Source organism: Notolabrus celidotus, chromosome 9 (genome assembly GCF_009762535.1).
Source record: "Notolabrus celidotus isolate fNotCel1 chromosome 9, fNotCel1.pri, whole genome shotgun sequence".
Taxonomy (NCBI): domain Eukaryota; kingdom Metazoa; phylum Chordata; class Actinopteri; order Labriformes; family Labridae; genus Notolabrus; species Notolabrus celidotus.
Window position 1 is genome coordinate 6,050,996 of NC_048280.1, and position 22,240 is coordinate 6,073,235.

The 22,240-nt window shown below is 43.5% G+C and overlaps 1 protein-coding gene across 1 annotated transcript in view; it reads left to right on the plus strand.

Annotated features, from left to right (window-relative positions):
* The window catches only part of kremen1 (kringle containing transmembrane protein 1), a 107,787-nt gene extending 87,613 nt beyond the window's left edge, over positions 1–20,174 (plus strand). The window contains exons 4-9 of the mRNA XM_034692302.1: positions 516–640; positions 4,953–5,106; positions 5,772–6,104; positions 17,154–17,384; positions 17,971–18,055; positions 19,085–20,174. Of these exons, the coding sequence (XP_034548193.1) occupies positions 516–640; positions 4,953–5,106; positions 5,772–6,104; positions 17,154–17,384; positions 17,971–18,055; positions 19,085–19,244 (1,088 nt within the window). The 3' untranslated portion in view covers positions 19,245–20,174. The remainder of the gene's footprint in view (positions 1–515; positions 641–4,952; positions 5,107–5,771; positions 6,105–17,153; positions 17,385–17,970; positions 18,056–19,084) is intronic.
* The last annotated feature ends 2,066 nt before the right edge of the window (positions 20,175–22,240 follow it).

The following is a 22,240-nucleotide window of genomic DNA, read 5'->3' on the forward strand; positions in this document are numbered from 1 at the left end:
AAGATTTGAACCCTAAAACACCTAAACACTTACACATGTAGAAAATGTTGCGTCCATAATCTAGTCCAGCTTGCTCCTCCATCTGACAGAGTACATTTTCTGGATTCCAGCTCTTGCTATGACTGCTGTGCTCCTCTCCCCCTCCTCTTTTCTTTTCTTCAGAGATGAAATTGTTGGCTTGCCTGTTAGCAATTTACACAAAAACATGCATGAACATCTTAAGTGTGTCAGCGTAGATCTCCTTTAGGGGTGTGTCCACGAGGCAAAGTGTTAATCACAAACATGATTACAAAACAAGGAGGAAGTCACGGCGTTCCTTGTGGTTCTGAGAAAGTAAAGCAGTGACTGTAATGGATCAAGCAGAAAAACCTGGATGAACTGTGTATGAATGATTAAGAATAACAATGATGTTTGTGCAGGAAAGGTCAACAACCGGCATGTGATTCATTGAATGTTGTTGTTGTTGTGTGTAACTGATGGTTTTTTCACCTCCCTCTTTTCCTCTCCTTTCACAGTGCCTGGGAACCTGGGCTGCTTCAGAGACAGCGGCGACCCGCCCACTTTGTCCGGCACCAGCGAAACCTCCAACAAACTCACCATCCAGAACTGTATAAGCTTCTGCAGGAAACAGAGATATAAGGTAAGACTGGGGAGTGACGGACACAAACATATTGCATGTAAATTTATTGTCAGATAAAAGTTGGCAGCTTCTCCAGGAGAAAATATTAAAAACTTCCAGAGAAAGGATGACTCAAATTTAAGTACTGCTTCTATTATCTTGGCACTGACACTGGAAAGTTTAAAAGTTCCCCTGAGTGGATGAAAAAGCGTCCGGTCAATTGCCTGTGTCATGTCTAAAATGGACATGAGCTGTCTCCTGCAATAGTCGGGCTTTTATGTAAATCATCTGCACTTACGGGCAGTTTCCTGACAGTTATTACCCTGATGCCCACTGCGGTCTATACCCTCTTTATTCAGCCATCAAAGTCCCTGATTCAAACCAACCAGCAGATGACAAATCATCACAGCAATCAAGGCTGACAGCTGGAAATTAATGGTTATTAGCCCAGTGGGCACCTCATCCTCGATGCATTTTCCTCATCTCTGAGTCTGGCATGCCATTGTCCCGGCTCTAAACAGTGCCAGGTGTTCACTTTCTGTCTCAGCAGATCCGCTTCAGCTCTGTCTGCGCTGACACATACTGACAGCCCCCTCCCCTCCCCCTTCACTCCAGCAGATGTTACAGGAAGTGGTGGCAGATTGGCGTCGTCTGCCTACCCTTGGACTGTCACCGTTCGTAATGTGCATGTGGAGCAGTCAGTGCTCGGAAGTACGGATCCCGTGTGACTTCTTTGACAAAGAGCATGCCTGACGACTGAGACGGCTGTATTTGCTGTCTCAGTTTGCTCCTCCAGAAGTATTCACGTTGGTGTTACTTCATCAGAAAGAATAATGCAACAAGGACGTAACTCACATGACACGCGTTGGCAAGAGCAGGGGCTTGCCGAATTCCTATTCCATGAGAAGGGACGCAGAGTGGGAAATGATGCAGTACCTTCAGTTGTGTGAATTCATGTAAGGCCTGAGAATTGGACAATGGTGTCCTTTTTAAATGGGGGACAATAGCTCTTTTGAGAACAAGCAGCCAGTGATGGCGAGGTCACGATGTGTGAACGTTTTTGACGTTTCGCATTCTTGCTCCAACGCTTTCAGAACACTCCACCAACAGTTTTGATTCAAAAGATTGATAGGTGCTCTTTGTGTTTGGGTTATTCGCTCCACCCTGTGAGCAGCTGAGCGTCCAAACAATTGAGAGGTTGTGGCTGCCCAAACTCAGAATACAGCTTCAGGTCATTATTGGAGTGAGAGCAGTTAATACATTTTAGACAGAGGTCACTTGATTTTTGAGAAGGAGCTGCATACAGTGAACTCTGCACTGGGCTGATCCCAATCTCCACTCTGACGCCTAAGCACTGAACCCCCACTGACTTTAATGCTATCAGGCAGGCAGTGTGGAAGTGTTTGAAGGCTTGTCATGGAACAACAATGAGGAATGGGACACATCGCCTGCACACAATGTGCATCATTAAGTAAAACAAGCTGTGAAAAAACTCTACAGTAGGGTTAGGGTTAGATATATCACGATATACTGTCTGTATATAATTATGGACCTCCGTTTCCTCCCATTGTGAGATGTGACGCCCAAATACCATCTCCGTATTGTTCTGGTGGAACCAAGGCATGCACGCAAGCGATCTGTCTGTTGGGTCAGCTGATGTCACTCCTCTTCCTCCAACCAAAATACTCATTTGTCTCACCAATAAGCCGTCAGGTCGGTACAGTCCACAGCAGAACAGATTCTTGTGTTCATTTGAAGCGGACACTCACAGTTTTGGAAAGTTCAATGACCCCTGTGTTCTCCCTCTACTCTGCTAATCGGATAAAGAATGCAGAGCTGTCAATCATGACGTCATGTCACCACATTTTAGCATCAAATATCCAATTAAAACTTGGCTTCTCAGGGTGCGGACTTGGACTAATGGCTAAGTTGCGCGCCCATGAAGCGATTGGCCCGGGTTCGTATCCAGCCAGTGGCCCTTTCCCATAGGTCATTCCCCCTTCGGTTTCTCAGAACAATAAACAGTTAGACATAAATATGCATGAGAAGACCTAACTGCTATGTTTGAGGATTATTTTTCTGTCCCAGTTTGACCCATGTCTCGTCTGTTATAATGGAGGAGGCGGGGTTTAAGACCTATGCTGCAGCCAGTCACCAGGGGGAGCTCTAAAAGCTCTGGATTCACCCATGATAGCTTCATACAGTCTAGTATACTCGTCACATGCTCATAAATGAAGTCCATGTTGGCGTTGTTTACCTGTAGGTTTCTTGTTAACACTTTATTGAATCCTAATTCTATTTACAAACATTTGTTTGCATTTAGTAGAGGGCTGGATACTCATGTTGCAATGAACTCTGGGTAAGTCCCTCAGCAAAGTCTGCAAAAATGTGGACACTCATGGAGAGTGTAATTTGGCATTTTAGGCCCAATCTCAATGTCCACACTCAGACACTCACTGACTTTGAGGCGCGTTCCCACTAAGTTTGTGAGGGATTAGGGCTGTCCCACTGACAAATCTTCAAGTGTGTGAGGGATCTCTCTCAGACTTTTTGAGCCATTTATGCCCCCTTTCTTTAAGTGGGCATTTTTGCAGACTTCAAGTAAGGGAATTACCCATGGTTCATAGCATTGTGACGTGAAACACAGGATTCACAGGGGCAGCCCGCAAGCATGTAATGCTCATGCTGTAATGACTGAATTTCCCCCCCTCCCCGGGATACAATGAAGCAACCAAACCATTTAAGACTTTCCATTATCATCAGCAGCAATTAACATCACCACAATAATGACCAAAGTACCAAGTGCTGGGTCACTCAAGAGCTGAACACAGATTCCCAGAGTAGAGCAGGACAGTGTGAGTCAATTGTAGCTGGACGACATGATCTGCCACTGGGGACAACAGTGGAGAACAGTCTAGCTAAGTGCATAGTGCTTCTTAAAGAGCTGGGTCTTTAGCTGTCTTTTGAAAGTAGAGAGGGACTCTGCAGATCGAATGGAGTTGGCCAATTCATTCCACCATTTAGGGGCAACAGAAGAGAAGAGTCGAGCTAGTGATTTTGAGGCCTTGTGTGCTGGAAGCACTAGGTGCTTTTCAGAGGCTGAGCGTAGCGGGCGAGAAGGGCAGTAGACCTGGATGAGGGGTTCCAGGTAAACTGGAGCGGTTTTGGTGACTGCTTTGTAAGTCCTGATTAGAGTTTTGTATCTGATGCAAGCGGCAACTGGAAGCCAGTGTAGCGAAATGAGCAGGGGAGTGACATGAGCTGTCTTAGGCTGGTTGAAGACCAGACGTGCTGCTGCTGCGTTCTGGATCATTTGCAGAGGTTTGACTGTGCATGCAGGGAGGGCCTGCCAGTAGAGAGTTGCAGTAAATAAAGTATTTCTGATTCGGATTCGGATTCTGATGGAAGGGTAAACTTAGGCCGTAACATGAAATTAAAAAAAAGTGCAATGGCAAACAAGAAGCAGGAAGATACAACCAATGTTGGCGTTTTAAAAAAGTTTCCCTGTAAGTATAAATGTAGAAAATGAATAAGCCTAAATGTATTTATCTTCACATATGTGCAAATACAGTATAATTTATATATTTTTAGTGATATATTTACATATTTTACACGTTGTGGTTAAGCAGTCTGTACAGTATGAGCCTGGATCACATGACAGTCAGTCTGTCCTTTAAGCGCCTTGAATTTGAGGAAAATAAGAATTGTGCAATAAAACTTTCTAACGCAGCTAAGGTGAGATACGTGACATCATCCAGGTTATGTGAGAAGTCGCAAAGTGCTGTCCCATTCTCAGTTCAACAGTTTTGAGCCCTCGCAGCCTCCTGCCCTCAATCCTTTTGCAGGTGACGTAATTTAATTCAGGAAGGGTTTAGGGTTCAGGGTTCAGGGAGGGCATTGAGATTTGGCCATAGAGTGCTCATTGGAGCCCTCACACACTTGATGATTTGTATGCTGGACATCCAGAAGCACTCAAACACTTCGGGGGATCATGCCACAAAGTCTGTGAGAATGTGAGAGTGGGGACTGGGATTAAAAAACATGTGATTCAAACACTAGTTTAAATCAAAATAATTAATGAAACCCAACCTTTAAACTTGCTTGTATTTGTCAGTATAAAAGGATGTGGAAAAGGAGCCATTTTTAATCTTTTAGAAGTGATGACAGAACAGCCAAAGTTCCCGGTAGCTGTACTGATTCCCTCTGTGTTTGTCTCTCCAGCTCCCGGGTAAAATGGATTCATAATAAACAGCGTTAGGGAAGGCGTTACCCAAAGTTTGTTTTTGAATTGCTGATGCAATGATTTGCATAACCCCTTTCGGTGTTTTTTCAGCTCGCTGGCATGGAGTCAGGATATGCTTGTTTCTGTGGCAACGAGGGGGACCTGCGTGACCACGGCGAGTCACCCAGCATGGAGTGTAACCATGTTTGCTTCGGCGACCACACCCAGCCCTGCGGTGGAGACGGCTGGGTCATCATCTTTGACAGTAAGTGTGTTAACAGGCGCTGCTTTTGGACTGGTTCTGATCTCTGACTTTAATTTGAGTATTTACAGAGTAATATTAGATCATGCACTTTGATAAACACATCTGTGCGCTGAGCCGACATTGGGTAATAACCTAAGCTGGGAACAGGTCTGTTAATCTGTTAGTCATGTTAACACCTTTAATCAAATAAGTTTTGTTGGATCAGGCTCCGGTTCAGCACCAGAAGGCACAGCAGTACATTTACTTATCATCTGCACCCCTCCTTTCTTACACACAGCAGTAATCAGTCCAAAGGCCTTACACAATCATGTAAACAAACACTTCAAACTGGAGTTAACTATATTTAAGATATAATAAATGCATTTGTGTTAAAGCTGCACTTGAAAAGCTTGTCTATTTCTGATTCTCTAACTGTCCTCCAGCTTTTTCTTTACCACTTCTGACTCCCAAACTCCCATAAAGCCAGTGTTGTGGCCAATAGGATACATCAAATTGGTGCTTCCTTATTGTAGCATCATATTTCAACATGATATCCATATAAGCCTGGAACAAACCACCAAAAATAACACACTTAGACTCAAAATCTTACAAATCTGAGCAACATCTGAGCTTTTTTGCAAACCTCCACTGACTATTTCTCCTCTATTTTACGCTCTCTCCTTCAGCCCGAGTCGGGGCCTGTGGTGGAAACTATTCCGCCCCAACAGGAGTCATCTACTCTCCTGACTTCCCCGACAAGTACAGCCCTGGTCGTGTTTGCTACTGGACCATCCAGGTCCCCGGAGCCTCAGCCATCCTCTTCAACTTCACCTTCTTTGACATCTCGGACCAGACGGACATGGTGGAGCTACTGGATGGTTACACCAACCAGGTGTTGGCACGCTTTGACTGGCGCAGCCCGCCGGGGGAGGCGGTGAACATCACGGGCGACTTTGTCATCCTTTACTTCTTCTCAGACCGCACCAACCAGGCTCAGGGGTTCGCTCTGCTGTACCAAGGTAAGAGTTCACTTGCTGGATGGATTTTAATGACAACAAAATCAACAAAACCCACTCAAACTATGCTGTAAAATAAAGGAATAGCCATTATGGTGTCACCAATTTAATCCACTGCCTTTTTTAAGACCTGAGTTTATCATTTTGGCCGTAGCCTATTTTGTTTTCTAGGCCGGAGGTGACAAAAAGTGGTACTAGAGAAGCGAGAGGGTATTGCAAACGCCAAGAAATCAGAGCTTCACAGCAAGTTACAACAGTTTCCCACAGAATTAAATCAGAATTATGATGAAATGTGACCGGAGTTGTTCAGAATATAAAACCTAAGAGAGCCTGTTGAAGTTTGGGAGCTTGCGAGAGCTTCACATATGTACCTGGTAATTTAAAAATATCTATTTTCATCACTACAGCCAGCTTATTTTTCTGCAAGGAGTAGCCAGTGACACTTCTGACTTACATGCATAATACGCTACAAGCAGATTCATTTATTAGAAGCACTGAACAGGTGACAAGCTAGGTATGGTGAGTACAGAGACATATACCTAATACACAAAATACAAAGATAAGATAAATGTAATGGAGGTAGACTTTTGGGACAGCTTAGCAGTAAAATAAACCACCAAGCAGATCAAAATATTTTACTGATATCTGCTTAAGAATCTGCAAAAGGCACAAACAACAAATCCTTGGCTGAAGAACTAAATTGGAGGGGCGCTGGTGGCCTAGTGGTCCAAGCTCCCCACATACAGAAGCTATTGCAGAGGTTCAACTCCAGGCTGCAACCATTTCCTGCATGTCCTCCTCCACTATCCACTCCCCACTTTTCCTGTCTCTCCTCAGCTGTCCTAAAAAAATTACTAAATTGGATAATGTAGGCCTAAATTTAGACGTAAAGTTCATTTAAATAGGCAAGATTATAAAAAATTCAACATTCATTCAGCTTTCAATTTTTTATTCCCACCTGGAAACGTGTTCATTCTGTTGTAGAATTGAGTATTTTATATGGGGCCAAATGGGAATTGATTTGCCCTTGGAGTGAGCCTCAAGTGGCCACTTCAGGATCTAGCACACCATTGTTGGCTCAATTTTCCAGCGCCGGAGGTTGTGCGTCGCCTCAAACCCACCTAGAGCCTCATTTGCATGATCAGGTGCGTGCCGACTTGCTGGCTGCATGTTGGAGTTTTGCATAGCAGCCCCGGTTGTTGGCTCAGGCGCGGCAGTTGTCACACCACTGGCAGGCCCTTTTTTCGCTTTTCATTTGCTGGTCGATGTCTCACAGCCCCAGGGTGATACTGCATATTTAAATAATGTTTTGTTTTTCTAGGAACTCGCTCCCTTATCAAACTGCAGCAGGCTGCTCTGCTCCACTAGAGTGTTGCTCAGGGAATTGCACAGCAAGTTTTATGCCACCTACATACCAAATGCTGTGATATGATGCTTTGCACCCTCTGATAGCGTGATTCCAGTGTTGAGCAGACATGTAGGCAAACTAAACCAAGACTTTGTAGCAGATTATTTTCTAATGCCAGACTAATGTGATAAGACCAAAGTGAAGAAAGAAAAGCTGTCCTCTGCTTGTTTTCTTAGTGTCTGAATGCACCAGAAATGATTTAATAGATTAATTTCAGGAGGCAGAAGCACGACCTGACATAATTCAGTGTAGGTGACATTCAAGCTCACAGCTCGTTACACCGGGAGGTGATCTGTCCCCGCTCCTCCCTCTCTGCCTCCATTTGTTATATTTCTTGCCTGCTGGCATTACAGTAAAAACAATATTCAAAGGTCAAAACTCTCTTCACCTCTGGATAGACACGGTCCTCTCTGCACTGCTTCTTGCTTCTTGCTTTTGCGTGAGGCGTCATGTAGCCACGAAATGAAATCTGAGAAGTAATATAAGAAAAGGTCAACCTCTGATTTAATACGGTTTTTTTTTTCACAGACAGGAGGAAAATAAAAAGTTACACAAATTCAGAAAGAAAAAGGTTGAAACTGAGAGAAGAAGACGACGGTTATAACGGGTATCAGCTTTAAGTACACAGCAGATCTTCCGTGGCACACTGAGTGGTCGAAACGGTAATTTCAGGATAAACGCTCGCAGATGACAGAGACGGCAGAGCTGAGCCCGGGTTTGAAGTGTGGTATTTTGTTTGCAAATGGGGAACATGTGGGGAGTTGTGGGAACATCACAGTCAGGTTGAGTAATTTTATGAAGAGAAAAAAAAAAAAAAAAGATCCCACGCTGTTTCAAGATCCAACCACCATTCATGGAAGAGTGGAAGAGGCCTGGATCAAATAGTGTTTAGAGGCCGTTCTGGGTGCAGCTCGTCAGGATTTCATCATAGGAGCGTATGAATCCTCCAAAATGAAGAAAGTGTGTTCAAGAAAAGAAGTGGGGTGTGCTCTGCTGGGATGGATGACACCATGTTTCAAGAATGAGCTTACTTTGTCTTTAGATACTGGCTGACTGATCTCTGTTAATGAATGTGAAATAAAAAGGGAACCTTGTAAGCATGAAACGACTTGCAAACCTGAGAACAAGTCATCCACAGTGTTGACTGCCCTTAAAGGTGACATATCATGCAAAATGGACTTTTTAATGGTTCTCTACCTGAAATATGTTTCCCTGGCATGTCTACAAACCCCCCGAGAATGAAAAAAATCCATTCTGCCCCTGTTCTGATTTCTCCACCTTTCTGTAAATGTGTGCTGAAACGAGCCATTTCAGACTTCAGTGTTTTTGTTACGTAACAACAATATCCGGTGTGTCAGGGAGTCAGAGCTCGGAGCTTGTTCAGCCCATAGACTGTATAAAATAATACTGAATCCCTCCCCTGTTTTTCATTACCTGCACAAATGTGTGCTAACAAGGAGCTTAGGAGGGAGGCATGCTAGTTGTAGGCTGTCTTAATAAACACAAAGGTCGGTTTTGCTCCCCACGTCTGCAGATTTGAAGATCTAGTGGATGATTTTTATTTGTCATGGATAAGTGCTAGTGCTAATTAGCATAGCCACATAGCTACATGTCCGTAGCTGTAGCTGTAGCTGTAGCTGTAGCTGTAGCTGTAGCTGTAGCTGTAGCTGTGTACCAAGACACACGTCGACATACTGACAAATAAAACAACAAGAAACACTAAATCTGTGACCAATCCTTCATAAAAGGTCCTGCTGCCTTTCTGGCAGAGGTTGGTTTTACTCCCCACGTCTGCAGATTTGAAGATCTAGTGGATGATTTTTATTTATCATGGATAAGTGCTAGCGCTTGTTAGCATAGCCACATAGCTACATGTTCGTAGCTGTGTCCCAAGACACACGTCGACATACTGATAAATAAAACAACAAGAAACACTAAATCTGTGACCAATCCTTCAGAAAGGTCCTGCTACAGGCGTCAGGATCAGATTCTGGATCAAATTCAGAGGGTTGAAGTAACGCGATCTCTGAGCAGCCGTGTATATTCAGCCAACATGTAAACATTAGATCAATGTGCTGGAGAGCCGACCCACATCCACTTCCTGAGGGGGCGGGGTCAGAGGGAAAACAGAGTGTTCTGAGGAGGACTGAAGAAGAGGGCTTTTCAGGCAGACCAAAATCTGATTTCAAAGTGTTTTTTTGAGCATAAACTTTAAAGACATGTTTTGGGGACCTCTTAGACCAATATGTATTGATGAAAAAAGCGTGATGTGTCACCTTTAACTTCTTCAGTTTAGTTTCATCCTCAGGTCTGTGGCAATTTATTTATTTATTCTTATTTATTTATTTAAAGGGACAGTGCACATTAATGAACATTTCAGCGTTGCATCAATGTAAATATGCCAGAAGCCAGAAGGCTAATTTTCATCCGTAGTCCCAGCAGGTCAAAACAGAAATTATGGAGGCGCTGGTTGCCTAGCGGTCTAAGCGCCCCAGGTACAGAGGCTACAGTCCTCGTCACAGGGGTCGCCAGTTCGATTCCTGGCCAGTCGACCATCTCCTGCATGTCTTCCCCCTCTCTCTACTCCCCACATTTCCTGTCTCTCTTCAGCTGTCCTATACAATAAAGGCAAAAATATAACTTTAAAAAAAAAAAAACCCCAGAAATTATGAGATTCACACACGCTTAAAAACTACTCTGCTGGTTTTTGTGATGCGGTTTCCTGCTGACATCGATCTAGCTAGCTGCACCTGTATGCTCAGCTCATTGGTGGTAAGCTCAGACTTGAAGTGCTTGGGTGATACTTAACTCAGTTTAGCCCAAAGTGCATATTATTTTTGATTTTATAACCGAGCTGTCAGGGAGTTTTGAGAGGTGAAATGTGACATTCAAAAAGCACCATGTTGTTGTTATTATCCATCATGCTGGCAGCAGGGAGCAGGAAAACACTGCCACGCCTCAGCTGTGGTGTGCTGAAATGAACAAAACGTGATTCAAAATAAATTTCACTCTATTTTCAAACATTTATTGCATTGCATTAAATTTGTGACTTCGCTGTTAGGGACAGATGAAATCACTAGAGTTTAGTTGGAGTTTAGGTATGTTGCTGTTTGTTGTTTTGGTAAGGGGATCTTAAAACTCAGCCCAGGCTGCCTTAAACCAGTCTTTTTCTTGACTACCTCATGCATGTTATTCAATTTTTTGTCTTCAATCATCTAAATATGAAGAGTAATGACTTAAACACAAGCCTATTTGTGAAATGCGAGTCTGCAGCATCGCCATAAAGAAGCTCAGCCTTTGTACTTTTACAGTGAATCAGTAACAGAGCAAGAGTGTTTCTCTCTCACACACTCACAAAGCGCTGTTCTGCCCTGTCTGCACTTTTGCAATGGTCTGGTCTTGGCCATTTCACCTCTGTCCTACCTACGCTGCCTGGTCAGGGGCAGGATGACTTTGCCCCTTTACGCCTCTGTGATATTTACATCCAAGGCAAGATGTTACAGAGCATGAAGTCGGTAAGTCAGGCCCCAAATTCTTGCCCAAGTTTCCAAGTTGCATCCAAATTCCACCAGATCCGTGTCCGGTCCGTCTCTGATCTGTCACGGCACCAGAGTTGATAGGTTTCTATTCTAGTCAATGTGTGAACTTCCACTGGATTTTCTCCGTTGCTTCCGGCTGCGTCTCTGACGGACCAGACTGGGATCTGGTGAAAGTCCTGTGTCACATATCTGATCCGGATCAGATATGTGACACAGGACTTTCACCAGATCCCAGTCCGGTCCGTCTCCAATCCGCTGCGGTCCGGCTCCGTGCTCTCTCGTCCATCAACACTCACCAGGTGCGTTTTCAGAACAGAGCACAGAGCAGGACCACCGGACAGCTGGATCCATGTGACCAAGGTTTTCCCACTGTAATTACTGAATCAAAGATTCTCCTCCTCCTCTCCTCATCCATGTTGTCTTTCTGGTCCTCTGAAAACCTCTGACCTGTTGACTCCAGGCCTGGCCCCCTGTCATCAAATTCCACCAGATCCATGTCCGGTCCGTCTCTGATCCGTCACGTCACTGGATCTGATAGGTTTCTATTCTAGTCAATGTGTTAACTTCCACTGGATCAGCTCCATAATGTTCCAGCTGTGTCTTTGATCTGGCAGGTTGGAGCCCTCTGGATCAGATACGCAAGACTTCTATTTCTGTCGGAGCACGACGCATCAATCTCACAGAGCAGATGGAGCGGGACAGGAAGTCAGGCACCAAAACAAAATGAAAACATCCGGTTAATTTTCAGAATAAAACACTCTGTGTTATCACCAGATCGTATTTCACTTAACTACAACAACAAACCGTCATGATGAGCGGATCCAGGCCTAGAGTCAACAGGTCAGAGGTTTTCAGAGGACCAGAAAGACAACATGGATGAGGAGAGGAGGAGGAGAATCCTTGATTCAGTGATTGCTGTGGGAAAACCTTGGTCAGATGACTCCAGCTGACGGACGAGAGAGCACGGATCAGGACCGCAGCGGATCAGAGACAGACGGGATCCGGATCTGGTGGAAGTCCTGTGTGATAACACAGTGTTTTATTCTGAAAATTAACCGTATGTTTTCATTTTGTTTTGGTGCCTGACTTCCTGTCCCGCTCCATCTGCTCTGTTGAGATTGATGCGTTGTGCTCCAGCATCCGGCAGAAATAGAAGTCTTGTGTATCTGATCCATTGCTTTCCAGCGTGCTGGATCAGAGACGCAGCCGGAGAGAAACGGAGCGGATCCAGTGGAAGTTAACACATTGACTAGAATAGAAACTCAGATTGGGTGCCGTGACGGATCGGAGACGGACCGGAAACGGATCTGGTGGAATTTGGCCGTAAGCCTTCTATTTTTGTCCAGCTGTCCGGCAGTCCTACTCCATGCTGCGTTCTCAAAATGCAACCGGAGGGTGTTGACAGACCAGAGAGCACAGGTCTGGTGGAAGTCTGATGTTATTATTCCAGCTTCAGCAGGCGTTCATGTGCATTTTCAAACTCGGATGATTCGTTTTTTCTGACGTGTCTGACACCACATGAATGCAGCGTTAATCTCAACATGAATGTAGGTTTTTTTCTTTCAAGTAGTGATCGCTTAAGATACCCTTTGATTTGCACAATCCTGCAGCCTGTTGCAAAAATGTTGTAAGCTAGGGAGTTTGTCTTTTTAAAGTTTGTTTCAAAGTCTTCTAGTGTGTTAAAGTGAGTCATCTGAGCTGCCTTCAGCTCCCTGCATACTTATAGTTTGGTTTTAGTGCATAAACATATCTCTTTCTGCTTCATGCCCACCTGTCACAGTTGAAAGAGACACAAACACCTCAATTGTTCTTTAAATGTTTTTGAGACAAATTTGGAAAGCATATGAATTTTTGATATATTTCTGAGTTGCTTCTCTTCAATAAGCCTTACTGGAAATTGAGATGTAAGAAAAATAATGAAAAAGTCATGTGAGGCACATAAATATCAGGGTGATGCATTCCTTGGTTTATTTCCTGGGAGCAGTGTTTCATAGCAGAAGGAAACAGATCAAAATCATACTGTGACTTTAAATAAATCACACCTTTGTTTTGGAGAAGTAAATGAAAGGCAGAGAAGATCTTATTTAGGATATTGCTTTCCACTGGAAACACATAAATTAGTTGAAACAGTGCACGCTCTCTGGCTCTGTAGCTTTATGAAGCAAACTCGGCCCATCTGGTTCTGTGAGGGGCTTAAAACAAACAGAATTTATTGCAAACACTTTTTGAATCATGGCTGAAGCAGAGAAAAAAGCTCTCAACACCACATGTTTACAGCACGCTTGAGTGTTTTTACAAAGTAGTTCTGTTTCTTAAAAAACGCTGTGAGTATTAAATATTGGCTCGTGACTCTGTGTATACTTTCAACAACATGATCAACATGATGTATCCTATTACTGCATGCTCGCTGCCACAGCCCATCTTACCCGGGGGAGTCATTAAAGGGGCGTTAAGTGATGTGTGTACTCAACTAGTCGAGATTACAACAACATGGCTGACCTTTTGCTCCGGCTCAGAGAACGGACGAATCACCACTCCTGTCCCTCGATGCTGAAAGCCTGTTAAATGTAGAATTAATCACGGTTTAAAGAGTTGTTGTGTCACAGTGTCACGAAACTTTATTAACAAGAACAGTTGTATCTATTTCTTTATCATGCAAGTTACTATGGAGCTCTTGAAGTCCATATCTTGTGCGCACAAGTTACCATCTGTGCACACAAGAGTTATCTTGAGCACACAAGGTCAAAATGAGTCCTTGTAGGACTTGAGGGACTCCAGAGGAAATGAACCCTAGCTTACTAGGTGGTTTCTTGACTGTGTCTGGTTAAACTGGCATATAACTACTCGACCAGAGCAATGTGTAACCAGTAAAAGTATGTGGAATTAATCCCAAAGTAGGACCAAAGGCTGGTGGGTGCTATCTCTGCTAACGTTAGCCATAGTCGGCTAACTAGTTTGACATTGTTCACTAGCAGACTCTGCTGTGTTTCATACGTTGTGTTAAAAAAAAGTTCTATTTTTGAGCATTTTTGCCTTTATTGGATAATAATAATAATAATAATAATAATAATAATTGTATTTGTAGAGCACCTTTCAAAACCAGGTTACAACGTGCTTTACATGGGTAGCAAATAAAACAGGCAGATCATAAAAACACACAAGACCTTTCTGGAGTCCCTGAGCTCCATTGTTTGTAGATTCCTCTGAGCTGCCGTAGACGTCCTCCTGCTGCGGACGACCTGGACTCCAGCTGATACGGACGTGCTGGACTCCAGCGGCAACAGCTTCTACGACTCGTCTCATCACTATCACCTCTCTCTCTTACTCCCCTCTATCTGTCTTTCCAGACCCAACTCAGTCGAGGCATGACGGCTGTCTAACATGAGTCTGGTTCTGCCTGAGGTTTCTGCCTGTTAAAAGGAAGTTTTTCCTCACCACTGTAACTAGCTAAATACTGCGATGTGCAATGCTCATGATGGATTAAGGTGGGGTCAGATTGAGTCTTACCCTGTCTTGAAGTTGGGTCTCTGTTCATAATTTGACATAGAGTGGTCTAGACCTCCTATGTTTGTAAAAGCTTCTGGAGATAACGTTTGTTGTGATTTGGTGCTAAACAAATAAAGATTGATTGATTGATTGACAAGTCAAGATAAAGAAATAAAACATATTTTAAAAGACATAAAATTCCCTTAAAAGAACTCTAAAGGAATAAAATTCTTTCAAAATATATTTCTTAAGACGGTTAAAATAAAATAAAGTCAAATAAAATTCAGATAAAATCCGGGAAGGCTCTGCGATAAAAGTACGTTTTAAGAAGGGATTTAAAAGAGCTCACTGAGTCAGGAGACCTGATCTCAGGTTAGAGAGACTGGAAATGCTGGGAGCAGAGAGTGAGGGAGGACCAAGCATCAGCCTTCTGGTACGAGAATTGAAGCCAATGCAGAAGTGTTAAAAACTGCAGTTCCTCGTGTGTCCACTTGAGGCTGGCTCCAGGAGTACTGGAAACCACGTACACGGCAATTAAAAAAAGATGATCTTTACATCTGAAATAAACATGTTTACAGCCTGGTACAAAAAACGAGTTTAGTCTGGATAGTTCATTTTTCAATTGGCACACAGTGGTTGAATTGTTACATAACGCTGCAGTTTCAAAGATATTAAGATTAAGAGTTTGCCATTATGAGAGGCACAGCTGACTTGATTGACAGGCGGGAACACTGTAGCTGTTATTGATGAGGCTCAAAGCCTGCCTCTTTACCTCACACTAGCTCGACAGCAGTTAGGTTGAGTTCAGTATTTACAATATGACGACCATTTGCTTCAAAACAGCGTTTCAGAAACAGATGGGTGACATCACGGATACTACATCCATTAATTACACAGTCTAAGGGGAAGACATGCAGCAAATGGTCGAGGTCATTAGTTGAACTCGCCACCACTGCAACGAGGACTAGGGCTGTCAAAATTGCTCCAAAATGACATTCGAATATTCGCTTTAAAAAATCCCATAGGTTCGAACCATTCGAATATCTATATTTGCGCATTATGTCAATAACAGGTGGACAAACTAATACAAGGAGACATAACTACATGCCTAAAACATACCTACACATTACAAAACAAGTAAATGACCTAATGGTCTGTACCGTAACACTTTTAAGACTGTTGACCTCTCGCTCGCTCGCCCCCCTCCCCTCTCTGTGCGCAATGCGCTGAGTGAGAGCTGAACAAGACTTGTGCGAGCAATTAAAGGTCCTGACTCTTGTCCCTAATATAGGCAGGCTTCATTCAGTGATTGAAGCAAATATTGTTAACATTAATTGAAGTTAAAAACGAAAAAGTAGTCCACTTACATTCTTGGCGCTTGTTGTTGGGCTCTTTTAGTCCACTGTTAATGTAGGGTCTTAGGCCTGACAGGTTATTTGCCCAAAACACAAGACAGTCCACATGTGAAGAGGCCCAATCTCTTTTTATTCACTATGTTCCAAACGGAGGAAAAGACGCGTTCAGAGCGCACTGAGGATCGGGAGACGGAAGGATTTCTCTCTGCCGTCTGCTTAATGCTGTGCGTGTGCAACTCCTGTGACCTGTCCCTGAACTGTCATGCAGTGCGCCCACTCGCAAAGCAGCCGCTGATGTGGTTTTTTTTCCACAGTCGAATATTAATTTTCACAATCGAATCTCCGTTTTTTTTTAATATTCGAATATATATTTGAATTTAGAATATTCGTTGACAGCCCTAATGTGGACTATAGCCTCAGTACATGGGGTGCACACTTAGACCGCTAGGCAAACAGCTCCCTAATAAATTGTGCTAAATTATTTGACTGTTTTCTGAATGTTTACTAACCTTTAGATGAGTGTGTCAGTCCAAATTTACATTTACATTTAAACAGTCTGAACATAAGTTGCTTTGGAACATCCCTAGCTGTAACCTTGTAATAATTAGATATGCAACAAAGAACAAGTAGTTAAAATAGTGAACAATAAACCCAAATTGTTCAATTAATGTTTCATTATTGCTGCTTACCAAGTAGATCATGTACTAACGGGAGTCATGCATGAAACAACAGCTTCACTTGTGTTCTCTGCATTTCTTCAGTCCCTCTCAAATGGTGAAAAATCTTTATTGTTGTCAGATAAAGTGAATCCAAAGGTGGAGAGATTTTTTTTAAAAAGCACACTTTGCTTTGAAAAGGTCAGAAAGCTTAACTCCTGAGTTGAATTGAAAGGGATTTACTGTCATTGTACGACAGGAGGATCCAGTGAGAACAAGATTCCTAGTCCTGATTAGAGCATAGAAGTAAAATTGATACATTAGCATCAAATGTTAAATGCAGTCACATGGATGAAATGCTAAAATATAACATAAATAGCATCATCACACATAATATATGAATAAATAATAAGGTAAAGAGTGTGGTGAAAGTGCTGTAGCAATAAATATTACTACTGCAGGTGTTATTGGTGACCTGCGGCACCTGCCTGAGTGCAGGGGGTCCAACGGTGTTTGACTTTGTAGCTCTAGTGAGAGAGTAATAATCCGTTACTTTGTACCAACCAGCCGTCTAAATCACTTTGCATTCATGTTTTTTTTCCCCACAGCTCAGAGAAGCCAAATGATTGAGTCTGAGGGTGACGACGAGGACGAAGGAGAAGACGTGTCGAGCACGGCGGGGCCTCAGCTAGCTGGCGGCGTCACAGAGAGATCCAACAGCACCTCCAACGGACGCTCCTCCCAAATCCTCTATGTGATCACGTCCAGCCCCGGTAAACCGGAGCACAACATGCCAGGTCAGTGGGCTGGACGCGGCGAGACCACCGGCCACAGCGCTAGTATGTTAACACCCATGTTACTCAGCTCCCTCTGCACCTCTCTCTACCTCTGCAGGGATGTCGTAGCAGGTTTCTCGGCTACAGCTCCCACTGAGCATGACCTGATTTCTCTGAAAGTAAAAAATAATCGGAGTTTGATGAGAAGCTTCTCGAGGCTTCAGCCCAGAGTGACTCCCTGTGATCGCACATATGCTGCGAGATGAGGTTTTTTTCTCCTGTCAGTGACTCAGATAACGGAAGTTACTTTAGGTCTCCCTGCTGATCACAATCAGGCCTCTTGTCAGAGCTACGCAGGTGGACTGACGTGTTCTCTGCTTTTTGCTTCCTTTGTATATAATTCCTTCCAAACTCTGAGCGCTCTGTCTCTGAAGGCCATCAGATGTATTTCTCAGCCTGAACAGAACAGATGTGCAGTGATAAAGCAACACCATTTCTTGACAATTTGCTGGCTGATTGCTGCTAACAGGTGTCCTAGCAGTGCTTGAATAATTCTTCGCTTGCTAATCCTCTCAGTCTGCTTCAGTTTGTTTTCATAAGTGTGATTTGATATCTGATGTCTTGTTACTTTGTCGTCTCCTCTCTGCAGTGTGGACCATTTACGCTCTGGCCGCTCTCCTCATACTGACAGTCATAGCCATGGTGGCAAAGCTGCTGCTGCACATCACAGTCAAGTAAGTAGGAGGGTGTTTGAGGCATGTCAATCAATCCATCAATCTTTATTTATAAGGCGCCAAATCACAACAAATGCCATCTCATGACGCTTTGACAAACAGAGCAGGTCTACACTGTACTCTATGTTCTATTATTAACAAAGACCCAACATCAAGACAGGATAAGATCCAGTCCCATCTTACAGACAGGACTCAGTCTGATCTCATCTTAATCCACCATGAGCAGAGCACTTTGCAGCATTTAGCAAGTTACAGTGGCAAGGACAAACTTCCTTTAACAGGCAGAAACCTCCAGCAGGACCAGACTCATGGTAGACAGATCTGCTGAGACTGAGTTGGGATTGGAAAGAGGGATAGATGGAGATGAAGAGAGAGAGAGATGATAGTGATTAGAGGGACAGTCGTAGTTGTATCAGCTGGAGTCTGGCACGTCCATAGCAGCGGGCCGTCTATGGCAGAGATCCAGAGGAACCTACGAGACAAGGGAGCTCAGGGACTCCAGAAAGGTCTATGGTTACTAACTATAATGGGACAGGAAGAGTTAAAGTAAGAGACAGGCAGACAGAGAAGAGGCAGGATCCCAGTGTGTCAGTTCCCCCAGCAGTCTAAGCCTATAGCAGCATAACTAAGAGCTGGTCCAAGCCTGAAAAAAAGGAAAAAAGGAAAGTTTGAAGCCTAATCTTAAAAGTAGAGAGGGTTTCTGCCTCCCGGACCCTGACTGGTAGATGATTCCAAAGGAGAGGGTTCTGATAACTTGAGGCTCTACCTCCCATACTATTTTTTAGAGATTGTATGCATGTGTGATGAACCAAGCATCAAATAAATGTTCAATTACGTCTTTGCAGTGTCATGCAATGTTATAAGTTTGTGATTTCATTAAACAAAACATGGATGAGGACAAAATTAGGGCTAAACATTTAGAAGGCTCCTTTCTAAATAATCTTTCTTCCCCCACTCCTCTCTGTCCTCTTTCATATTTTACATCTTTCTGTCTTTTTCTTCCTTGCCTCTCTCTATTTTCACTCTCAGGTCCCCGAACATCCCAACGGTGAGCGGTTCCGACAGCTGCAGCCAGAGCACAGCATCCTCTGAGCCTTGGATCATCCTGTACCGACCCTCCACCATCTCCCTCTTCAAGAAGAAGCTAAAGAACCACCATGGAGACCTCAGCCCCCTGGTGGGTAACTAGCGCCACTCCTGCGCTCACTGTTAACCGAATGCTACCGCCGCCAACAACTTCTCTGTATGAGGGCCGTCAGATGCTAGGCCCCTCAGACAATGAAACTCTACGAGGCGCTATGCTAACAAGCCAACAACTGAGTGGCTAATGACAACTGACTGAGTGACTGCTACTAAATGGCCCGTCGTGAGCCAGAGTGGCTGCACCCTCCCATCCCACTCTGCAACAAAGAGGAGGGAGGGCAGGCAGGGCTGTCAGAGAACTTAATGTGGGAGAGGAGAGCAAAGAAGTAGACGGAGGAAGATCTGCAGCTCTGACAACGATTCAAGGACGCTTTTAACATGCGGGAAGCTTTGCTGCTTCAGCAAGGCTCGATTTCCATCACCCACAGATGTCCCAAACACTCAACATACCTCCAGAAAAACCCTCCAGACTGCAGGCTCACCAGAGAAAACACAACATAGCTGGATGCAGCTCAGTTCACTCTCTGTTCTTTAGTGTGAGACACTTGGGTTTGCCTCTTTCTGGTGCTTCACAGTCACTGGTAATCATTTTCAGTATCAAGAAGAGGATGAAGAAATGGAGTCTTTGATATACCCACACACACACACACACACACACACACACACACTCACATTAACAGTTTTATATAACTCTTCAATCTGCCTCATATGGACTTTGAACTCTTGCAGCCAAAAACCAGAACCCTCCCATCCAAAGAGTCGTGTATTTATTTGTCTTTTTGATTCCATATGCAAAGTCTCTTTTTGTTGTGTTTCACGCCACAGTTAGCTTTCTACAGAGAGGGCAACAGGACATGGAAACGTCACATGATGCTAGATATCACAGCACTTTGGGGATGAATCACTCGACTTGATGTAAAAAAAAAAAAAAAGATCAGAGATAAAAGAGAGTGCGCTCGCCCACTCTATCACTCAGCGCTCATGTGGATTCGGATGCAGAGGAGAAGCAGCGTCGTTCACTCGGGGGGTTGGGTGGTGCAGTTTGCAGACAAACTGCCATTTAGGGAGGCTTGGGAAGATCTGAGGGCTTTTTCTGCTCGGTTGTGGGTGGGAGTCTTTCCGGTTTGATGGTGTTCAAGTGCCTTAAGGATCTCCTCTTTTGCTTGTCTCAGATTCCTCACATCTGTTTCTCTGACAAAGCTGGGACTGGGGTCCCTCACAGGAGTCTGCTCTTCTTTAGAATCAGTGTGGTGGTGAAGAGTTTCAGTCCAGAAAACAGGATTTCCACCACTGAGATGTAAAGGAAAAAAATGATGCCACATTTTGTACAGTGATGGAAAACATTTATTGTTAGTTTTTTTCAAACATAGCACACTCAACTGAACACCTCTCCACTCTGGATATTTTAAATTTTTATTACAGGGTGAACACTAGATGATTCATTTTTTGTTCCAATAAGGAACACATAGCTTTTTTTGGACTCTAGCTCTCCACGTTGTAGACAAGGCTTTAAAATAAATGTTTGTTTGATTTTCTGTGCGTTTTATGTGTAGTCTTGGACATTTACGGAACATATTGTTCACATTAAGTTGTCTTTTGATTACAAGGGAGGGGTGAATATTATTGTATATTATGTAATTCAGTGTGGGGGTGATGTATATGTCCTCTCTTTCATTTTGTGTCTCGGCCTAGCATACGAGAGATCCGTCAAAGTGCTTTCGTCAACTTGGCTCAAATGTGGGATAGAGTTTTTTCCTTCCTGAGACAGCAATAAATCGCCGAAACTCAATGAGACGCTTCAGACCTGGAAGCTTTAACATGTCACCTTGATTTCGGGCCAAAAGGTTGAACGCCAACAATAAACCAAGACAGATTTATAAAGGAGAGTCAGCGGTGCTGTGCTCAACCTGACAGCAGTTTTGCAGCTGTGATGGTTTTTCTGTGCATGGCTGTGGCATTTAAACGACTTGTGAAAGGTCAAACTCTCCTGGTCCACCATTGGCATAGCAATTGGCTTTTCCAGGAGCAGGAGTTCAACAACAAAAACTCTCACAGAAACATCATCGTTCTTGCATTTGTACTTACATCAATGCACTTAAACACAATTCCACTTACAGAACGAAACAGTACTTAAAGATTTTTGCATTTTGTGATGGTGAAAAAACTTTAGGCAGCAACCTGAGCACTTGAGACAAAAGGTTTAGTTTTACCCATGATGCCCGCACAGAAACGTTCAATCAGAAGATTTATATTTTTTCAAAAGATAGTTTAATTTGACGCTCCACAAGGTAAAACTTCCCACCAAATAGAAGTTTATCAAATTGTGACTCTGTCATACACTGCCCGCCTGCTCAACTGTAACTTATGTTAATTATTGCAAGACAAGAGCACATGCCCCTGGGTCTGTGATGTTCAGAGCAGGCCATGCGTACAGAGAGAGAGGGAGAGAGAGAAGGGGAGAAACGAGTGCCTGGATGTTAGAGCGATGGCAAATTAATGTGCGTCCAAATCAAACACAAGCTAACGAAATCTGACAGTTCAAATCTAACAAGGCCCATGTTTGTTTGGATAGCCCAGTGAATTATGCAAACTCACATTTTCTGTCCCGTCCTGCATTCAATCGGAAAACTCTACACTATCTCCTGAGCTGTGGAAAAAGTCCCTCACCCAAAAACTGAAGTTTATGGAGTGCTCAATGGTGTGAAAACAACACGAGAAACCCTGTGGGAAATGATCTGGAGGGGTCAAAACATTGTTTTTTTTTTCATGAAATTGTAAATAGCAAAAATAGTGAAATGTTTAATTTATACAGTAAATTATTGTTATTTTGTATGTGAATGGGATATAATCTATCTTTTGTATAAGTGAAGTATCTTTGTAGTTTTATTTAATGTGTCCTGGTTGCAAAATAAACACTGTATGCATGTTTCTTAAGCTGGTGTTGTTCTTGAGTTTTATTCCTTCTACTCAATAAAAATCCAGTTATTCAACAATTGCACACAATATTACGTCCTCAAGTGGCTGAGAAGCATATGGGCCATG